The 16,388-nt window shown below is 43.5% G+C and overlaps 3 protein-coding genes across 3 annotated transcripts; 1 reads left to right on the forward strand and 2 right to left on the reverse strand. All coding sequences in view use genetic code 11, as the record gives it.

The window, feature by feature from the left end:
- Positions 1-1,682: 1,682 nt before the first annotated feature.
- EGR_00208 (hypothetical protein) lies at positions 1,683-10,574 on the forward strand (the record flags this gene model as incomplete). Its single annotated transcript, XM_024489457.1, has 5 exons — positions 1,683-2,036; positions 2,082-2,589; positions 5,304-6,053; positions 7,297-7,469; positions 10,035-10,574. The coding sequence occupies 5 exons, from the start codon at positions 1,683-1,685 to the stop codon at positions 10,572-10,574; spliced, it is 2,325 nt and encodes a 774-aa protein (XP_024356135.1).
- A 103-nt stretch (positions 10,575-10,677) lies between these two features.
- Positions 10,678-11,328, reverse strand: EGR_00209 (Thioredoxin peroxidase; the record flags this gene model as incomplete). The annotated part of the gene is made up of 2 exons (XM_024489458.1): positions 10,678-11,128; positions 11,198-11,328. 2 exons carry the CDS (start codon positions 11,326-11,328, stop codon positions 10,678-10,680), a joined length of 582 nt encoding a protein of 193 aa, XP_024356136.1.
- Positions 11,329-13,444: 2,116 nt separating this feature from the next.
- On the reverse strand, positions 13,445-15,305 carry EGR_00210 (Peroxiredoxin; the record flags this gene model as incomplete). Its single annotated transcript, XM_024489459.1, has 4 exons — positions 13,445-13,628; positions 14,095-14,129; positions 14,231-14,474; positions 15,181-15,305. The coding sequence occupies 4 exons, from the start codon at positions 15,303-15,305 to the stop codon at positions 13,445-13,447; spliced, it is 588 nt and encodes a 195-aa protein (XP_024356137.1).
- Between the last annotated feature and the right edge of the window lie 1,083 nt (positions 15,306-16,388).

Raw genomic sequence — 16,388 nt, forward strand, 5'->3', positions numbered from 1 at the left:
TTTATACTGTAATGCAATGGTGGTTTATCCCTCGGTGTTGGTGGGGCTCCCCTTTTGTACCTTTAAATCAGCCTTCTTGTACCACGCTAAGTGGGCTGACCTTGGGGCCATGCCAGTAGCCCAGACACCTTTTCTGTGCTAAATATATTTATTTTGCCCGAGTATTGTGTCGTTTTTCGTCTTTAGGGAAGTCTTGTGCCGCTACACTACTGTATGTTGAATACTCAAATTCTGCCCAATAATTGTGCCTTACTTGGTCCTCAAAGGAGTCTTAAGGTGCTACAATATATAGAATTTCGGAGCAAACACTGACAAAACGTATTCTTAATTTTTACAATACGAAAATTACTTGTCTAAAACACTTTGAGAGGTGAAATTAAGAGTCAATGTAGAAGACCCAAAAGGACTTCTTAGAATTCCTTTGTTCCTTCCTTAAGGTCAAACAGCAATTATTCTTATTTATAATGTAAAATCAACTTTATTTTTAGTAAATGGTTTCATTATTATTTTACAAAACCTATAGTGTTCAGGCAAGTTAGCAGAACTTAAGAAGTGTAAAAAGCAAGCCTTTTGTGAAAATAGTTTAGCATTTACGTTGTGCCTTTTAAACTAGATCTCAGTTGTTGTTATTACTTCCATTCGATTTGAAATTGGGTTTTCACGCATTTAAATTGCACCCCTATGGCACCTCCTTTTTTCATTAGCCAAGTCTTAAGCATTTAAAAGCAATTTTGAAATTTCTTTAGGTCTTGAATATTAGGTTGAGTTTTTAGTTGAGTTGCAGAAGCGTGGACCTAATGCATGCCCTACACTTTTTTGAATGAGTCAAATGCTAACAAACATTGGCACTTATGTTATACCGGTTCTCTGAACACACTGCGGATGTGCCTCGGTGTTTTAAAAGTTTTTACTAGCAGCTGCCGTATTTTCCATCAACCTAACCACTGCAATCGTGTTCTTGTAGTGAAATCCATTTGTACCGAGTCAAAATAGGGCAAGTCCCCCCAGCTCCTTTGGATCAGATAGATAACGCTGATTGAGCAATTAGTAATGTTTTCAATATTGTTACACCTACAATCTTTTGGTCCTGAAATCTATCACCTACTTATCACTAGTATATTTATAGTGAGGAAAAGTGGCTCTCAGTCCTTAGATAATTGGCAAAGTTGCATGTATTTAAGCTAGCCGTACAGTATGCATTGAATTTTGCTCTGAGCCTTTGACGAATATCACATACGACTATGTCATTTTTCCTGTTCTGGGACTTGTCTTGCAGGTCTAGCTTTGTACATGGATGGCTTGTCATGCGGCTTAATTTTATTCTAACTTTGTTTCATACCGTTAATTTGATCTGATCCCACTTATGTACTTTGTTTCGTGCACTATTTGTCATGTCCTTATCTTGCTATCATATTACCTGTTTTGAATCTTATTCGACTGTTATTTTGAAGGAATTGAACTTTTACCTTGTGACAGGCAGGGTGTTAGATTTTAGGCATAATAACCTACAACTTTAATGGGTGCAGTTTTTCCGCGCCATGTGTTCATTTTTTTCATGTTAGGCAGAAGTAGATCTGTCTGAGTCTGTCAGAATATAAATTACTCTGTTTTACTGAATTCGAATCTCTCCATTATTTGCTGCTTTTTGTCATAATCGCTACTGTTGCCGTACTTTAGGCCTAATGACTACTGCATGGACCATTCGGGCTAGGCGAAACCTCGTGACAGTTCGTCGGCCGGCTTCTCTTAACTCGCTTCCCGATCTCTCTGATAACCTCGAAATCGGAAGCCGCTCATGCAGTGGCCCCAGAGCACCTTTCATGTCACCCGGCAACTTTGAGCTCTGGGATCAGAATTCCACTGATTGCCTTGCTGATAGTCGTACCTGTCGGCGTTACTCCAATATTTCTGTGTCCTTCCTTGGCAGCTGTATTAGGCGTCAATATCGGTCTTCATTTTTACTCTCAGATGACCGGATGATTGGAGTTACTCGATGCGAAACATTTCAACCAGAGGATGCTAAAGCCGATGTCCGAGTAGGTCGTTAAACCAAAATGACACAATTGTTCTTTTTTTCCTAGGTAAGTCTTTCTCTTCAGGGGCCATCAAATGGACTTATCAATTCTGGTCAGCGTACTTCGCAGTCCGCACCTAGCCTTATTCCTGACAGCCTTGAAGATAACCGTGATTGGGCGTGTTTGATGCTCACAACGGATCGACCTAGGGACTCTGAACTCATCGGTCGTATCGGGAGTCGCAATTATTTCACTAACAGTGAATCTGGTGCCCCCTACTTCCATAGAAGAATCACACCACTGCAGAAGGAAGAGGAGTACATATTTTTACGCACCCCATCCGTCGATGCAAATACATCTCTCGATGAGGATTTTGAAAGTCGGGCAATGGGTGGTGCAAAAGAAGGTCTCATAAGATCTGGGAGCTTCACCGTCTTGATGATGGGCGCGGCCTCAGACGTAGAGCCCAGTACAGAGCGGGTGGAGAAAGACACCTGCCGGCTGCTCTCCCGACACCAAGAAAGTCGTTCCTCTGTTGTCTCTCCACCTGGTCGCATTTCACTCAGTGATAAAGGTAAAGTTGGCGCAACTTCCTTTTTGCAATACAAATGTGTCCTTCCCTTAGAGCTATCTTAATCCTTTATGTTGTCACTATTTGCTCAAGACGTACTTGTATTTCACTCAAGTTGACTCGTTTGTGTCTCTCCCTTATTATTAAAAATTCGGTTTTATTAATGATATTAGGATAACCTTCAAATAAAAAAAACACCCAGGTCGCAGTACCCCATTAGGTTTTTGTGTTCAAATAGCTTACTAGTCTTGCACGGAAATCCACTACTTCAGCTTTGTTCTCTGATTGCGTTTGTCCTCAACTTTCTGGCTGTCACTTTCTAACCCAACGCTCATATCTTGTGCTTGCGTTACAAATTTTCATATTGATTTAATTTTTAATATCTAAGATGTCAAATTAATTGCTTCAACCTATGTCACATGGTATACCTTCATTATTAATAAAGTTTTTCCTGATAACCCAGTTGTGTGATCATGAAACGGTACATGCGATGCTATTCGGAACTGCCGCAGTTTCTTCCAAGGCATTTCAGCCATATTTGCCTTTTAAACATCACATATTGGCGTCCTTATTTTCACAATCTTGGCATGCAAGAGGCGAAGTTGGTCGATGTCTTGGGAAACATCGCAAAACTATGAGAATTTTTATGCTTGTGTTAGTGAGTGAAATTTTCATAATGGTTTTTCTGCATCTCTTGCACGTGAATTTGCCCACTATGTTCCCTTTAAATGCCAATGCATAAGGTAAGTCGTCAACGCCCAGTGGCGTTGATGGTGAGCATCAAGCACCTCAAGTGTATACAGGACTAGGATATTGCTCCAACCCCCGTTGGCTTTTACTAATTGAACGCAAAGGAATCTCTCACTTACAAATCCCAGTGGACGAATTTATTTCCTCCCAAAGTTCAAGCACTGGCGATTTTAATACTTCCAGTTATCTTTTATGAGGCAAATACTCCCCTTAGACATGTTATTAGAATCGGAACAGATTGACTTCAATGATAACATTTACCTAGACTTCATTAGTTTAAGAACAATCATAGTTCACGTATACTATCCAACAATCTGAAAATGCTGGACAAATATCCGTTTGTTTGTGATCAAAGGGCGCCAAATACCTAGCTGTCTGTCAGGAATAATGGCAATATACAATAAAAGCTTTATTGTTCCAATACTGTTTCCAAAATGTGCAGCTCAGTTTAAACTTGTGCCATTTGTGTCGGGACCGGAGCCAATCAAGCCATATTATCTACTCCTTTGCATTCTAAAATTTGTAAAAAAATACTCGTAGAAATGTATTTAACTTCAAAGGATTGACCTGTCTTTAATAGAAGTGGTTGTTGGTCGTGCAATCAAAGTGGTGGAAACTATATCTCAAGGGTTGCACTAGCTCTTCCTTGGCTGTGTGAAAAGACGGTAAAAGGGTTAGCACTTACATCGAGCCTTAGTGTTACCCACACTAAGGTCTTACTCGGAAATTTGTGTTAAAATTGAATTTAAACCATGCTCAAAGACTAGTCTGGTTTTTAACCTCGGATTGGCTCCATTTAGCACTATTAAAATTTGAAAAATTGTAGTAATTTCTCAACGCATGTCACTTGTGATTTGCTCATTTTTTGACAATCAAGTACGTATTTTCATAAAAACGTTTGCCCAGCCCTTCACCTGAAAATTTGGATGTATGTACCTTTGTTTACTAGTACTATTTTAAATACGATAGATAGGCAGGTTTTATTGACACTTGCGGTGGGACCATGGGGATAAACTTTAAGTAGCACTTGGAAATGCGTTTCCAATGGGCATAGTGCAATAGCTACCTTGCGTACCTTTCAGGAGATCTCCAAACACTAAAAGTATGGACCTTCCTTGCAGGAATTTCGAATATTTGGTTGCTCCGCACGTATATTTAGTCCTGCCGTTTTTCGGTTTACCATTCCTTGCAGACGAAATTTCCGGCTTTAAAATATTTATATTTATTTGCAGTCTGAAGTGCTATTTTTTTTTTGAGTACAATACCTGAATTTTTAGTGCCAGTCAATACCCCTCTCGGGTAGAAATCATACGGAAAAGTGTTTGTCATTTGAATGCTTTTCCAAATGGAGGGCCGCCTGGTGCTAGAGATAGGGGACTATTTTGATACTATGGGTTAATGTTCCTTTGCTTCATATTGTTTTCGTGGGTTTGAAGACGAAATCGGCAAATTTATGCTAACTAGGATGTTTTGCACCAACTGCTTTTGTTTATGCAACTGAAAGCCCTAGCATAGGGTGATTTCTGCATGTTAAATATGAGGCATTGAAAGGAGTGTGCACCACGCCGAATCTTCTGCATGCAGTGTTCTATGTTTGTTGTAACCACCTTCTCAATGTTTCACGTGTGTGCCTTTTCAATACCTACACTTTATTGATATTTTTTCACTTTAATCAAACAGAAGCATGATTAAACTCTTCTTGAATCGCAATTGTTTATTTAAACTCAATTCCTCTGGCGCTAATTTTGTCTAATATATCATGGTTTTTAATAAGTTTATTAAATACTACCTCTAGAATGCCTCTAACAGTGGGTATGATACTCGCGTAGAAGGTCGCCTTAATCGTTTCCTCGCAAATTGAAAAGTCCAGAGCTGAAGTGAATTAACTCTTTGAATGCATATCACCCCATTCTCACGTTGCATGTCGCCTAGCTTTGCCGCATGTGCACATTCGTCTTTTCACACAGAACCCAGCTTCCCAATCCCAGAATCTCAGTCATCCTTCACCCATCAAACCTCTGACTACCTTCCCTCCACTGAGCGCTCTGAGAGCATAATCCATCTGAAATGCACCAAGAGCGAGACCTCGTTGAGCGCACAAACTCCCACCTCCATCGTTATGCCATGGCTCGAGTCACTGCACCGCAAGTCGTCCTCGGCACCTCCTCCGGGGACGGTGGAGGCGGAGGCAAGAGCAGGAGAGTGGTCTACACCGCAGGTGGACAACACCCTCTCCCTACACACCGATTTCGAGGAAGAGGAAGAATGTGATAAGGGGGCTTTAAGGGCGAAAAATGAGAAAGAAATAATGGCATTTGTTTCGCCCAGTGTCCACCCTGCAACGGCCTCAAGGGTGCATAGCTCTGATGAAACTGCCTCTGCTTCCTCAATCCCCTTCATCAGCTCCACCAGTGGTGTGGCGCAATTCGGAGGTGTGGGTGGCCAGGAATGTGTTTCTAACCATCACAGTCAGACCCCCATTAAGAGCACGATACTCCATACAAGTCTTCAGATGAACAGAACAGTAATTCTTGAGACAGATGCGAAATCTAATTCCTTAATTCCTGAGGAGATACAGTCGGCAGCCATTGATGCTGAATCTGAGGGAGATGAAGTGGAGGCCTTGCAAGATAATGGAAGTATTGAGCTAAACCCCATTACGCCACTGCCAAGAAAACGTAAGAGGGCGTTTCAGCAGGAGGAGGAGTTTGAGGATGGTACGTGTAGGTGCACCTTGTGTTTGCACATTGCATGTTGTCAGTGTTTATTATGTTTACTTTTGTAATTTCAGTAGCAATATTTTTACAAAACATTTTCTAATTGGCATTATCCTGACTAATTTTATTGCTATTGCTATCGTGATTAATTGTAAGTTGTAACGATAACATATGAGGAGATGCGTCGCGCATTCAGTTTATCAAGCAAATGTTAGTTATTGTGATTGGGCTTAGCAACCATGAAATAGCTGGCCCAATAAACACCTCTTATGGTTGCTTGCAAATGGGGTTCAAATCAAGTAGTGATTTGGACGACTTGAAGTTAGTGAACTTTAACAATATGAAAATCAAACTTTTGAGGTATAGTAAAGGAATGTGAGAATATTGTTGAGCCGAAATGCTTTAATGTGAACCTATAGAAGGTACGCCGTAACACACGGTCATTTAGCTGGTGTATCCCTTGCAAATTCTGGAAATATGTATATCTCCTGTTGCTGTTACCCTAGTTTCCACAGAGACATTGTAATCATGTCTCAGCTGCAATAATTTTTTAACTTGCGTCGCTTGAAGTCAACAATAAGGCAAATGGTGCCGTCAGTACTTGCATCATTCGCTCATTTTAACATTAAATCTGAGAGTTGCAATCCTCAAAATTTGAAATAAACATGTATATATGCAATATCACATTGAATTAGTATTTTGTGCTGGCTACTCATTTAACGTGCAAGATTAAAAGTGGCCGGGGTCTCCTTAACGTGTTGAAAAGAGGCTAAAAAGCACCAACCTGTTGCATTAGGTAGGTATTCTTGCTGTGTTCAAGTGCATATCTCTGTCAATTTCTCGTTGAATACCATTACTAAGTAATTACCTTTGCAATATTGGCAGTGAAAAGCCAGTATACTTTGAGCACTTGACATGAAGGTTACAAAATCCATAATGTGTTTCGCAGTAGAGGTAAGGTGTAGTGTAAGGTTTTACTTTTGTCAGTTTTCTTCTTTCTGGGAACTACATCCTCTCGAAGTACGATTGAAGACTTAATCATGTTATTCCTGACTTATTTTATTCATTGAGAAGTTCACAGCGCCTCCGCAGTGCAGTACAGTTCACGCGTGACAAAGAAGTTGAACCTTTCAACTGATAGTGGGGCACTGGTGATAAGCCTACGGCTTCTTATTCAAAAGGAGCTGGCTAATGCCACCCAGAAATAGGGAGACGGAATTTTTTGAGCCGCTTGCCTTTTCAGCCTCGCAGACAGAAGAATCTCAGACAGCAACAGGCACTCTAACACAGGATTCCGAGCAGGACTACTATGCCGGTGGGAGCAGGCAATCCGTCGGTGAGTCCCCTTCGCTTCTAAACTTTTCTCTTGAGTACTCGTCCAGCAGACAACTCGCGTCCCAACTAAATTCCCGTCAGGTTCGCCACAATTTACTGCCCTTTTTTGAACTGGTTATTATAAACTGTGAACTCGGGTTCAAATCCCTCTACAATCGATATTTGGCGAGGATTATGTAACCACTCGGGTACCAGTGACCTTGGGGCGCTAACTGGCCATCCCACGAACTCCCTTGAAGGTAGGAAGCGGGTATCCTTGGGCCATCGACACTGCTGGAGTGCGAGTTCTCATTTTTGGTATTTTACCGAAGGAGTTAATGCATGTATATAGATTCCTCGTTGATCAGCATCTTCTAAGCAAGAGCTAAACGATAGTATAATAATTCTACGACAAGCATAAAGAGCCCTTATTTTTTAGCCATTCTAAAATAAATGTGTATTATTACCACCACCCAGATGACGGCTATTAGCGCAATCAGTTTACTGCATCTAACAATCACATGACTCGATAAATTTATGCTTGTTTGTGGTAGCTTCTAGTTACACGATTCAGCGAAATATGCTTCGGTTAGCGTTGAGCATCGAAGGGGCCAGGAGAAATTTACATCCCCCTAAGGTAAATAGTAGGAGTGTACCCAACCCGTCAAGGCTACACCATTCAAGGAACACGGACTGCGTGTGCGCTAGAAGTATTGCCACAGCCAGCTCGCGGTAAGGTGCTCTGGTTGACCTGACGCGCGCACCACTCACAAACATGTTTTCTGCATGTCGCATCCTGCATCAGCCAATCGCATCACTGCGTGCGCGTGCGCACATCGGCGCATGTGCAACTTTAATCGATATGCGGGCTCGGTGCATGTAGGTCGGTATAGGCGCTTTCTTGAATTCGCTTTGTTTTAACTTGCAGGCGGCTAAGGCGTACTCTTAGCCGTCTCGTTTTATTGGGCACAATTGAAAGTATTACTGGGCGACTAGTCACTATTACCGGCACTAGTTTTTGTCTGCCAAGTATCACACCATCACGTAGGCCGAAAAAGTGTACGGTCCATGACTTGACTACATCATGGTAACCGTGACTGGAAATAGTTTCTAGGCCTTTCTTCATTTGGGCCCTGTTCTTGCCCGCTATTACACTTCAGTAAATCTAGCTGATATTTCTGTGCCATATTCTTGGCAAATAATGGGTTGAACTAGCCTCCTTGAAAATGGTGGAATCTTCATGGTCACCCCTGCGCCTCAATTTTTGGTTCACGACTGCAAAAAGTTGTTAAATGGAAACTGGGATCATTTGTGAGTTGTATACCTATTTTATTTCAGCTGTTTCGTTCCATAACAAAAAATTGAGCTTAGAAAGTGAAATTTGTTAATCAGCAAAATGGGTCAGACGATGTCTTCAAGCGACAGTATCGTATCGGGCTTAGTTTCTGATATACCCTGAAAATCCCAGAACACTTCTAGGTCACATGGTCCGTGCAACTTACCAACCAGATAGTAAGTCCTCGCTCGTGTAGCCGCTCAATTTCTGGTACCATAAATTCCCGTGGATCCACACTTTCCTTAAATGTTATACTTAAATAATTGTCCTATGTCTTTATCGCCTAATCTGGGCTACTCAAAGGTGGAAGAGATTTTCATGAGCAGTCTTCTAGGCATTCGGTCGTCCGAATTAGCCTCTGTAGTTTAACTTGAGCCCCTGTTATGACAGTAAGTTAATCAAGTAAGACCCCTTGTTTCCAGAAACGATCGAAAGGCAACCCTTTAAAGAAAGGAAAGACTAATGCTGCCGTTGTGTTAATATTTTTAACGTTTTTGAATACACCGTGGAGGGTTCGCAGTTTTCTTGTCACAAATCAACCAGACAACGCCGTGTAAGGGGTCCAGCCGGTTCCCCAGATCATCACAGCCCAATTGTGTTTTTATTGTCACCTCAGTAATCTGCGCCGTGTTTGGTCCCACGTGCCTTCTCACCTCCTTTGGGAACAGCACAGCCAGCATTGGTTACTGCAGCCAAGGTCGCCACAGTGCGATTTGCAAAAATACTGCATTCAAGGTGGTAAAAACACAGGACCTATGTCCTTAATTGCATAATTCTATTTAATCGGCTTATTTTGAAGTTGCTTGAAGGCCACGCCTAATTTGTCGCTCTTTGCTTGCCTAGTTATTGTGGGCTGATGAACTCGCGGGTAAAACTTTTTCAAAGCCTTACAGATCCACGCAATCAGTAGAGCAACACTCCACAAGCTCAACCAACCGGAACCAGACTTTAGTGAGACCATAAAGTAGTGTGCCTGAAATAAACTTTTTATCTCAGTCGCTTCATAAAACTACTTCTCCGTTGTACATGTTGCTGTGATAACATTGCGCCACCTCTGCAAACATACGCAAACCTCTTTCACCGCTTTGCCCTTTTCGCCAATTGGGTCTTCATCCCACGAACCAACACATTTGGTTCCCAGCCCACATTCACGTAAAGGGACGCGGCAGGCCTCATAGCGCCAGTAACACCTGCTGCTCAACCGGACCCCGTTCGGTACTAAAACCTGGACGCCAGCTGCTCTAAATTCAGCGAGGTGTCTGAGAAACCAAGACCAGGCATTGCCGGCAGAAACCGGTTAGCCGCCCACTAATCCTAAATCAACTAAGTAGCCGACGGAACCGCCCTCAGCCTGCACAATAAAGGGGCAAGAGAACCGGCCGTGGGGGCAGCAACCCCCCGATGACCCCCCCCCCACAAGTCGATGGTCAAAACGCGTCCCTCGACTGGTCAATCCCCTCATCCAGATTAGCTTGCACACCAGAACTAGAGGCCGTCGCGATACCCCACGCCTGCCAGCTCACGAAACCGGCATCCCGATACTGAATGCCGCTGGGCCAGTGCCTAACAAGCACTTCCCAACGCAACCCAAGTACCGCTTCGCCAGAATCACCTTGCTAAGCGCTGCAGAAGCAACGCTTATACGGGACTCGGATCTCAGCCCCGTAGCACCAAGAATAAGCACTCGCAGGCCCCTTCTGCGAAGTGCAGACTTCCAACCACTCAACGTAAGCCGCGCCCCCCATGAAATCGATAGCCCAGTTAGCGTAGTGTCTGAAGCACGAAGCCCGTCAGACATATTCACGCTGGGGAGCCCTCCCCCCAACAGTACGATGACAGCGAGACCCATGGTCGAGTGGCTAGACAAATAAAGCCCCAACCGAACACTGATCAAGAACACAGAGCATTGGCGAAAATGTGTATAACACCAACCAAATGGACATCTCAACGTTTCGAAAAAGTGGCACATGTCTATCACGAGCTCATGAACGACTTCAAATCACCCGCACTCGGTTTGAAGGTTTTTGATCCAGGTTGCCAATTTGCTGGGCAAACCTCACCATGCTTGTCCGTGAACTGAAAGGCGTCCAAGAGGCGCAGAGCCTCATCCACAGAGCGGCCGACGGGCAAATCATTGATGGTGATTTGACGCAGAACTCCCTTGTCATCGATGATAAAAAGGCCGCGGAGGGCAATGCCTTGATCCTCGATCAGTACGCCGTAGTCGCGTGAGATTTTGTGGTTGGTATCGGCAAGCATCGGAATCCTCATACCTTGAACACCACCCTCCTTTCGGCTCACGTTGTTCCACGCCAAGTGACAGTAGCCGGAATCCGTTGAACAGGCAAGGAGCTGGCACCCACGCTGATGAAACTCATCAGCACGGTCGTTAAAAGCGATTATCTCAGTGGGACAGACGAAGGTGCTAGGAAGAGCAACGCTACTCTAAGCACGAATGCAGATTTCGCTTAAAATTTAGAAGAGCAAGACTTACAAATCCATCGGATAGAAGAAGAGAATCACATATTTCCCTCGGTAGTCCGACAAAGAAACATCCTTGAGTTCACCGTCGACAAGAGCCTTGCACGTGAAACTTGGCGCGAGCTTCCCAACAACAGCAGCCATCTCGCAAGCAGAAACAATGAAATTCAACAGCCATGGCCCCTTTTACCGCCAAATATACCAGAGCGTCTTCTGCGTTCTGATTGGCCCACTAATCTTCGCCTTAAACGCATTGGTTTGTGTGCTCCTGCGTGTGGGTGTATGACGTACGACCTTGGCGGAGATAAGCGATTGGTTTTGCCGCGGATTCTGAATTCTCTACCAAGCCCTGGTTATGTGTTCCTGATCTTTTTTTGACTGTCGTGGTGATTTTCCGCGTGCATCTCGTAATGCAAACTCGTCAAATGTGTATTGGCGTCCCAGCGGCGGGTGAACGTACACCTTGATTGCGTCAATTTCCGGTCGATGTGTTTATACTAAGATAGGCAGAGGCGTCTGTGGAACATTTTTGACATGTCTGCTTTCTTGAAAAAGGAGATTGGAATCCGGCGTTTTTTAGTTCTAGATTTGGGTTAGTGCGTACTAGTCATCGGCTTGATAGCCATCTACGTATTAATTGATCAGCAATGTCTTTGTGTGGTAAAAGTTACGCGGAATGTTTCGCCTTCAGAAGAGTCACAATTCCCTAATCATCCTAGGGTTAGTTCGGCCAGCAAATGTGAGTGGGGCGGTGTCTATGGTGCAAATAGAGGGTGTGTATATGTTGTGCTTTGTGAGGCCGTAGTTCACTTGAAGGTAGTTAAATTGGGCGAGCTTGCTTCTAGTATAGGTGGTCAACTACTGCCGTGAAACAGGCCTCGTATTTTCGTCTCACTTCTTTAGGTCTTGGAGGTGGACACACCACGTGCAAAATAACCGCCAAACAAACTCCAGAAATATGCGTGAGGTATGAATCAAAGATGACTCGCAGACGGAAGCGTTGTACTTTGCGGTGGTGACCACAGTGGCATTATTCACTCAGTCCACTTTGTGCAGGCTTATCCTTCTTTTATAGCACACTTTTTATCACCTCTTTGGCTGACCGCCTACGTAAGACCGAATAGAAACATTGTGTTGAATTGCCGTAGATTCAACCCCGCGATTCCCACCAAGGCCGGAAAAGCGGTCGATACAACGGGGAGGCAGCCCGTCGACTTCTTACCTCTCCGACAACCCTCTATCTCCCATTGACTGCAGCAATCGAGCCAGTCTAAAAGCGGCTCCCCGCCATGGTTAGCTTACATTTTTCTCTTCTGACCATCCAAATTAGGGAAAAATGTTCTATCAGTTCAAAATAATGATTCTAATTGAATACGAAGTTGCTTCAAAATCTCCTTCACGCGCTAATTGTAGTCCTTGTTTGTTGAATCAATTGCAAACATTCCCCCAACCAACCCGATTAAGGTGAATGGGCATATCAGATGCAATGGTATCTTGGAACCATGCTTGCAATTCCGCATCGCCATGACATCCATTCTGCAGGTCAACCACTTACCATCTTTCAAAGTGCCGAATAATCACTCGAGACCCACATCCGCTTCATTAAATACGACTCGTTTTTTGCCACCACCACAATGCACCCTTATTAATGGCTCCGTTAGAAAATACAATTTTGTTGAAAAGAATTGTTGGCAGAAAGCAAGCCACAGCTGTGTGGAAGTGCGGTAATTCCCTTCTGTAGGTCTTATTTTTATTTTGTCTTCGCACTGTTTAACTCTAAGGCGACAACAATCGGCGAATGTCTGGTTCATTACATGGATAAATTAAACTATTGTCAACTGTTTACAAAATTTTAGATCACAACCAGTTCTGACAGACGATATGTCACGATGGTGAATGTGCTTAGTAAATATGTTCAAGCAGTAATTTTGGTAGTGGGACGGTCTATGCCACCATTTAACATTCTTGGCCGTTTTCAAAGCTGTACTTAGGTGAATCTGATTCGTTAACATAGTAATGAGGGTTACTTTCACATTAAACTAGCTGATCTTGGAACTCGGAAAGTTGCATCATTGACCATACTTTTCCCAATTGTCGTGAACTTGTCCCAAACTGTCTCTACCACATTCTTCCTTCCCCCCCCCCCCCCGTCCTTGAAAGTCGCGAACTTTGAGTAAGGAGGGGTTAAGATGGAGCAGATAATTTATTTATTGGTATAATCCTAAGTTGCGCAGTGGGAATGATGGAAGGATGGATGAGCTCACTGGGGCAGCTTGATGCCCTTCTCGCCAGGGTGCCAGTTAACGGGGCATACCTCTCCGTGCCGGTCGGTGAACTGGAAGGCCTTTACCAGGCGCAGAGCCTCGTCTACAGATCTGCCAACTTGATTGTCGTTGATCTGAATACTGCGTATCTTCCCATCAGGACTTATGATGAAGAGCCCTCTGGTGCATTGATAAGTGAGATTTTGTAAAATCCCCATAGCAGCCAATTTACCATCGTTACTTAATCATTTAAATTCAACTCTAATAACCTGATGGTTCACTGGTTTCTTTCTTGGGTTTGTCTTAGTTTCTGTAATTCAACATCTATCACCCAACTTTAGGGACTCTGTAATGTTAAAAAATGTAAGATGAAGATTTACCTTTTTACTGCTATTCTCACACATTCTTGTTAATTTCTTCGAATTAACTGTGTTATGAATACGTATTTCAGTTTTTTAATGCACATGATTACTATGGTGACATGTTACCAAACAAACAATGAATTGAGTTCACTAGACATCATTTTCGGGAAAGTTGGGGTTCAAGTGGCCTATTTAACAATCTAATGTTAGTGCTTCAACACTCAAATATGATCATCTTTACTAGAATGGCATAATCAGTTGCATCCCCTGCCCTCGTAAAGTACCTGCCCAGAGATGACCCACGGATATTCTTACTAGGCTGGCAGTGGGTCCAATGTCAGTGCACTATGCTAACAACTCTTGGTGTGGAACCAATAAATGCAAACCTAATTATGCTGTGGCAAAGTGAAAGGCGAGGACTTGCCTAAAGGCAGTTCCCGCCTTTCTATCGAGGACGCCATAACTATGCGAGATCTCCATGTTCCTGTCGGCGAGGAGGGGCAGGTCGAGTTTGCCCAGACCTCCCTTCGCCCGCTCCATGTTGCACCATGCGAGGTGCGAGAATTGCGAGTCCGTAGAGCAGGCAATCACCTCGCAGCCGATCTTCCTAAAGTCCTCCAGGCGATCGTTGAATGCGAGAATTTCAGTTGGGCATACGAAAGTGCTGCAGGTGAAGAGGAGGGAGAAGATAACGGAAATGATGTCTAATGGAATAAACTCTTCCTGATGCTTATGATAGGATGGTGTGATGGGTATGTGAATTAATAGTCGGAGGTTGATTGTCTTGTTTCACCAAAGCATGCGCATCACCATCCCTACGACGGTGATGCCTGTAGCGTGAGGTGTTTTCAAAGAGAAACGTAATTACTAAAAAATAAAGTGTTCTTTGTTTCTGGATAGATAGGAAGTGTGGTATTCGATTGAAAAAGTCTCAAATTATGTATTGGAAAGGAATTGTTCTTCTTTATAGTTTCCTGAATGGTCTACGCAAACAAATCTAGCCACATAACTTGTAGTTTCGTAGTCCAAGATAAACAGCCTGCATGTTGGGCAGATGGAAGTCTGCAACAAACTAGAACGTTTCCTTGCTATTATCCACTGATGCCTCTCATATCGTGCTTGTCCTCCACTTGTAGACATGACCCTGTGTCGCTTTTACCTTTTTTATTCGCTCTTCTTATCGACACAGATTTTCGTCTTATTTTACCGAAATCACCTCCGACTCCCTGTCTTCTCATCCACTTAGCACTATTTTCCTCATGAATTATCTTATTTGGTATACAAACAGTCGCCGTCTGATATAGTTATTTGCTGACGAACTACTCATAAAACTATGCGGGAAGTCAATGAAACAGCGGAATTCAACTCACAAGTCTTGAGGGTAGAAAAAGAGAATGCAGTACTTCCCCTTGTAGTCGTTGATGTGAATGTTCTTCATCTCTTTTCTGACTATGGCTATGCCAGAGAACTCGGGCGCCTGGTCACCGGTTCTCATGATCTGTCAAGTCAATCGTTGCCTGACTAGTGACCTGCCGTACTTCTTTATATACTTCATCAGAGATCAAAGGGAACACTTGAGAGGCTCCTCAAAGGCATCTCTTTCTTCGCCTGCACCACCCACACCACTGTCAGAGCCTTCACTACCAGCGCATTGTGGCACCGGTTTTTAATGAAACATTTTTTCTCTACTTTTCCACAGAACCCCGGAGAGAGTAACAGAGGCCATACCAGATACTCTGCTTTTCATTCGTCTTCATCAGTAGGTTTTCATTGCTGTCATGTGTCATCATCCGGCCCTGTTCAAGTTTTCTCGAGCAGTTGCTGGTGTTCATGCCTCATGAACACGTGTTTCAGTCCACATGAGGTGGTGTTGACTTTTCCGAGGCCGAGACTCGTAAATGGTGCTCTCAGCCACCCGTGCGCACCGTGTTTTCATCGGTTTTATTGATTTCCAATACACCTAATTTATCTGCGAGTACTGTGCCAGTTAACTGTACTTGCAGTTTTTTTTCCTCATTTCAATTTTGCCGTATCCGGGTATTTCAGCATTTCTCTTCTAGTAATCAGCTAACTGTACCATATTTTACGAAGGTGTTGAGGAATGCAAGCTATCCTCCATCGTTACAAGCGTGCCGTAGCCAGTAATATAGGACTTTAAGAGGAATTACGGTGAGAAATAAGAGCGGTGGCACCACTTTTTACCCAATTCCATCTGGCCCGACTGACAGAACTGGGTGCGGCACATTCGCATACCAGTTGTGCAATCAGGAGATCAAATACATTGGCAATTAAAAGTCGCAACTTATCACTCGTGAAGGACTCTGCCTGCCTTTTTGCAGAGTACGAAATATTCTAGGGCGCAACCTACTGTGAAAATGAGTGCAAATGAGTGTCTACATTTTTTTACCTTGTTTGTAGGAAAAAGTGTTAAACTAAATCAGAATGTAGAGGAGCTGGTAATCCAGCCTGAAGATGCCCTCTCGCATGGCAATCCTTTCCGCAGTCCTTTCGATCCGCGTTCAGAGGAGGATTTGGTTTCCTCAACCTACAGAGGGAGCGAAAGTGGACCTACCTCGAG

This window comes from Echinococcus granulosus, assembly GCF_000524195.1.
Source record: "Echinococcus granulosus chromosome Unknown EG_S00001, whole genome shotgun sequence".
Classification (NCBI taxonomy): Eukaryota; Metazoa; Platyhelminthes; class Cestoda; order Cyclophyllidea; family Taeniidae; genus Echinococcus; species Echinococcus granulosus.